This window comes from Canis aureus, chromosome 8 (assembly GCF_053574225.1).
Source record: "Canis aureus isolate CA01 chromosome 8, VMU_Caureus_v.1.0, whole genome shotgun sequence".
Classification (NCBI taxonomy): domain Eukaryota; kingdom Metazoa; phylum Chordata; class Mammalia; order Carnivora; family Canidae; genus Canis; species Canis aureus.
In genome coordinates this window covers 63,181,857-63,184,244 of record NC_135618.1, presented here as the reverse complement: position 1 = coordinate 63,184,244, position 2,388 = coordinate 63,181,857, and the positions used below count along the sequence as shown (strand labels likewise).

The window sequence follows — 2,388 nt, the reverse complement described above, 5'->3', positions numbered from 1 at the left end:
GGCCAGGAGGGGCGTTGGGGTGTGGGAAAGGCCCTCCCCCACTCCAACAGCCAGAGCCCTGGAATGTGCTGACCACAGCCCCAGCCTAATCCCAGCACAGAGCCCCATGGGGCCAGCTGAGCTGGCTGGAGCAGGGGAGGGTTGTGGGTGTGGGTGTGGGGCTGGGCTGGGGGGACACAGACTTGGCCCCCAGAAGGCCCAGGCAGTGTTGGTAGGCCTGCCCCGCCACTTGAGCAGTGATGAGGGTTTGGGTCCCTGGGAGCCCAGAGGAAGTGGCTGGCGGTGGGAGGCAATAGTGCTTTCCCAGGACTCGAAAAAGTGAAGTGGGGGTGGGGAAGGGGGCCAGGGCCGGCCCCCCTGTCTCTGGTGCTTGAATGGTGCACCTGCTGATAATGAGGAGAGAAGCGGAGGGAGGGCGGGGGGGGGGGGGGGGGCGGGGGGGGCGGGGGGGGCGGTTAGGGGTGGGTGGGGGGCGGATCCGCCTGCCCACTGCCCCCGGGGTGGGGCTCCTGAACCCCGCCCAGCCAGCCCGGCCCACCTGCCTATATGCCCTGGCTCAGGCTCCCTGCCCTCAGGAGCTGGCGGGATGGCGCTGCAGGTGGGTGAGAAGGGAGCAGGCCCAGTCGGGGGACTCCCCAAATCCCCAGTGCTCCTTCCCCATACCTGCGGGCTGAGGGGGCATGGGGTGGAGAACCCCTACTGCGCTGGCATCCCTACCACCCTGCTCTGAGGGCTAGGGTCCCGGGGAGGAGCACGCGCTGGGGGTGAGATTGGCTGGGACCCCCTGGACAAGTGGCGTACACTGTGTCCCCCTTTTGAATGCAGTTTGAAGCCTTCTGTGCGGGCGGCCTGGCCCCTGGCTGGAGCCTGTTGGTCCAGGGACACTCTGACTCTGGAGAGGACAAGTAAGGGTCACCGCCCTCCCTGGGGCCCCCTCTCAGCCTTGGGCGGGGTGACTACCCACCCATCTGCTGTCTCACAACCCCCGTGACGCCCCCCAGGTTTGAGATCAACTTCCTGTCCGAGGCGGGGGACATCGCCTTCCACCTCAAGCCCCGGTTCTCCAGCGCCACCGTGGTGGGCAACACCTTCCAGGGTGGCCGCTGGGGCCAGGAGGAGGTGTCCAGCGTCTTCCCACTGGTGCTGGGGGAGCCCTTTGAGGTGATGCGGGCAGGGGAGGGGAGGCGTGGGGGGGCTGAGGGGTACCTGCGGAGGCGTCAGGGCTATCCTGCCGCTCTGTGGGAAGGATGCTGTGTCCCCGGCTTTACTGTGCGGGTTTTCAGGTAAAGGCCAGCCTAAAGCCTCCCTGCTGGGTGCGGGTGGGCACACCCCTCAGAGAGAGGGAGGGGACCTCTGGCTGGGGCTCAGAGCTCCCATCTGGGGCCGACCTGCATGATGCGGCGGGTTCCACATGGTGAGGGGCCCCGGGCTCCGTGGTGGGCCGTGGGTCACCGGCCTCCCGTCCCCAGATGGAGGTCAGCTCAGACGCAGAGCACTTCCACGTCCACGCCCAGGAGCACAAGGTGCTACAGTTTGCGCACCGCCACAGGCCGCTGGCTGCCATCACCCGGGTGCAGGTGCTGAGTGACCACCGCCTGGCCCAGGTGGAGCTGGCCAGAAGGGACCTGAGCTGGTGGTAATGTATCTGTCCCCCTCCCCCGGCCGCACGGGGGACTTGGCTGGGCATCCTTAACCCCGGGACCCCACAGGCCCAAGCAGCCTGGGAGGGAGACCACAGGCTTGGACCTCTGCAAGCCCAAGGGAGCAGAGCCCACTGCCGGCATCCCACCCCCGAGGCTGGGCTGGGGTCTGGGGCGGGTTCTGGGGCTCAGGCGGGTGTCTTGGATGTTTGCAGGGACGGGGGCCACTGAGCTGTGCCCGAAGTCCCCAGAGGGAGCCTGGGCCATCAACCATTCCTTGTCCAGTGGAGCCCACCAGGGAGCTGAGGGGAGGGGGCTGTGGTTCTCACTCTACCTTCAATAAAGTTTGAGCAGGCTGCAGGGGCTCAGCTGCTATGGGGGGACCGAATGGGGCGAGATGGGGTGATGGATGCAGCCCTAGACCCCCCACCAGAGATGGGGTGGGGTTCTCCCTGAGACCTGCGTGCCCCAAAGGTGGTCTCTTTCCCTGGTTCCATGGGAGGGGAGCAGTGTCAGATGACACTAGATGATGGAGGGCTCCTGGCCAGCGGCCCTTGCAAGATCCTTGGGTACACACCCCTCTGGCTCAGCCCTTGGGGGAGCATCCTGCCCAGTGCAAGACTGTCTGCTGAGAGGTTCCGAAGCCTCCTGGCCCTGCTTCCTGTGGGCTGGAAGGAAGGAGCCTTTCCTGTTTCTCCTTGTCCCACCTGGATGTGAGACGTGCTCCCAGGCCTGCTGTGCGTGTGTG

General features: G+C 66.6%; 1 protein-coding gene across 1 annotated transcript; it reads left to right on the top strand.

Moving 5' to 3' along the window:
* The first annotated feature begins 783 nt into the window (after positions 1 to 783).
* GRIFIN (galectin-related inter-fiber protein) lies at positions 784 to 1,990 on the top strand. Its single transcript, XM_077907602.1, has 4 exons — positions 784 to 905; positions 1,002 to 1,161; positions 1,470 to 1,636; positions 1,856 to 1,990. The coding sequence occupies exons 1-4, from the start codon at positions 820 to 822 to the stop codon at positions 1,869 to 1,871; spliced, it is 429 nt and encodes a 142-aa protein (XP_077763728.1). The 5' UTR covers positions 784 to 819; the 3' UTR covers positions 1,872 to 1,990.
* The last annotated feature ends 398 nt before the right edge of the window (positions 1,991 to 2,388 follow it).

Bases quoted from the DNA above. Each gene is read 5' to 3' on its own strand.
- GRIFIN (XM_077907602.1), top strand. From the start codon at position 820: ATGCAGTTTGAAGCCTTCTGTGCGGGCGGCCTGGCCCCTGGCTGGAGC. The intron at 906-1,001 runs GTAAGGGTCACC...GACGCCCCCCAG, and splicing joins TCTGACTCTGGAGAGGACAA to GTTTGAGATCAACTTCCTGT. The intron at 1,162-1,469 runs GTGATGCGGGCA...TCCCGTCCCCAG, and splicing joins TGCTGGGGGAGCCCTTTGAG to ATGGAGGTCAGCTCAGACGC.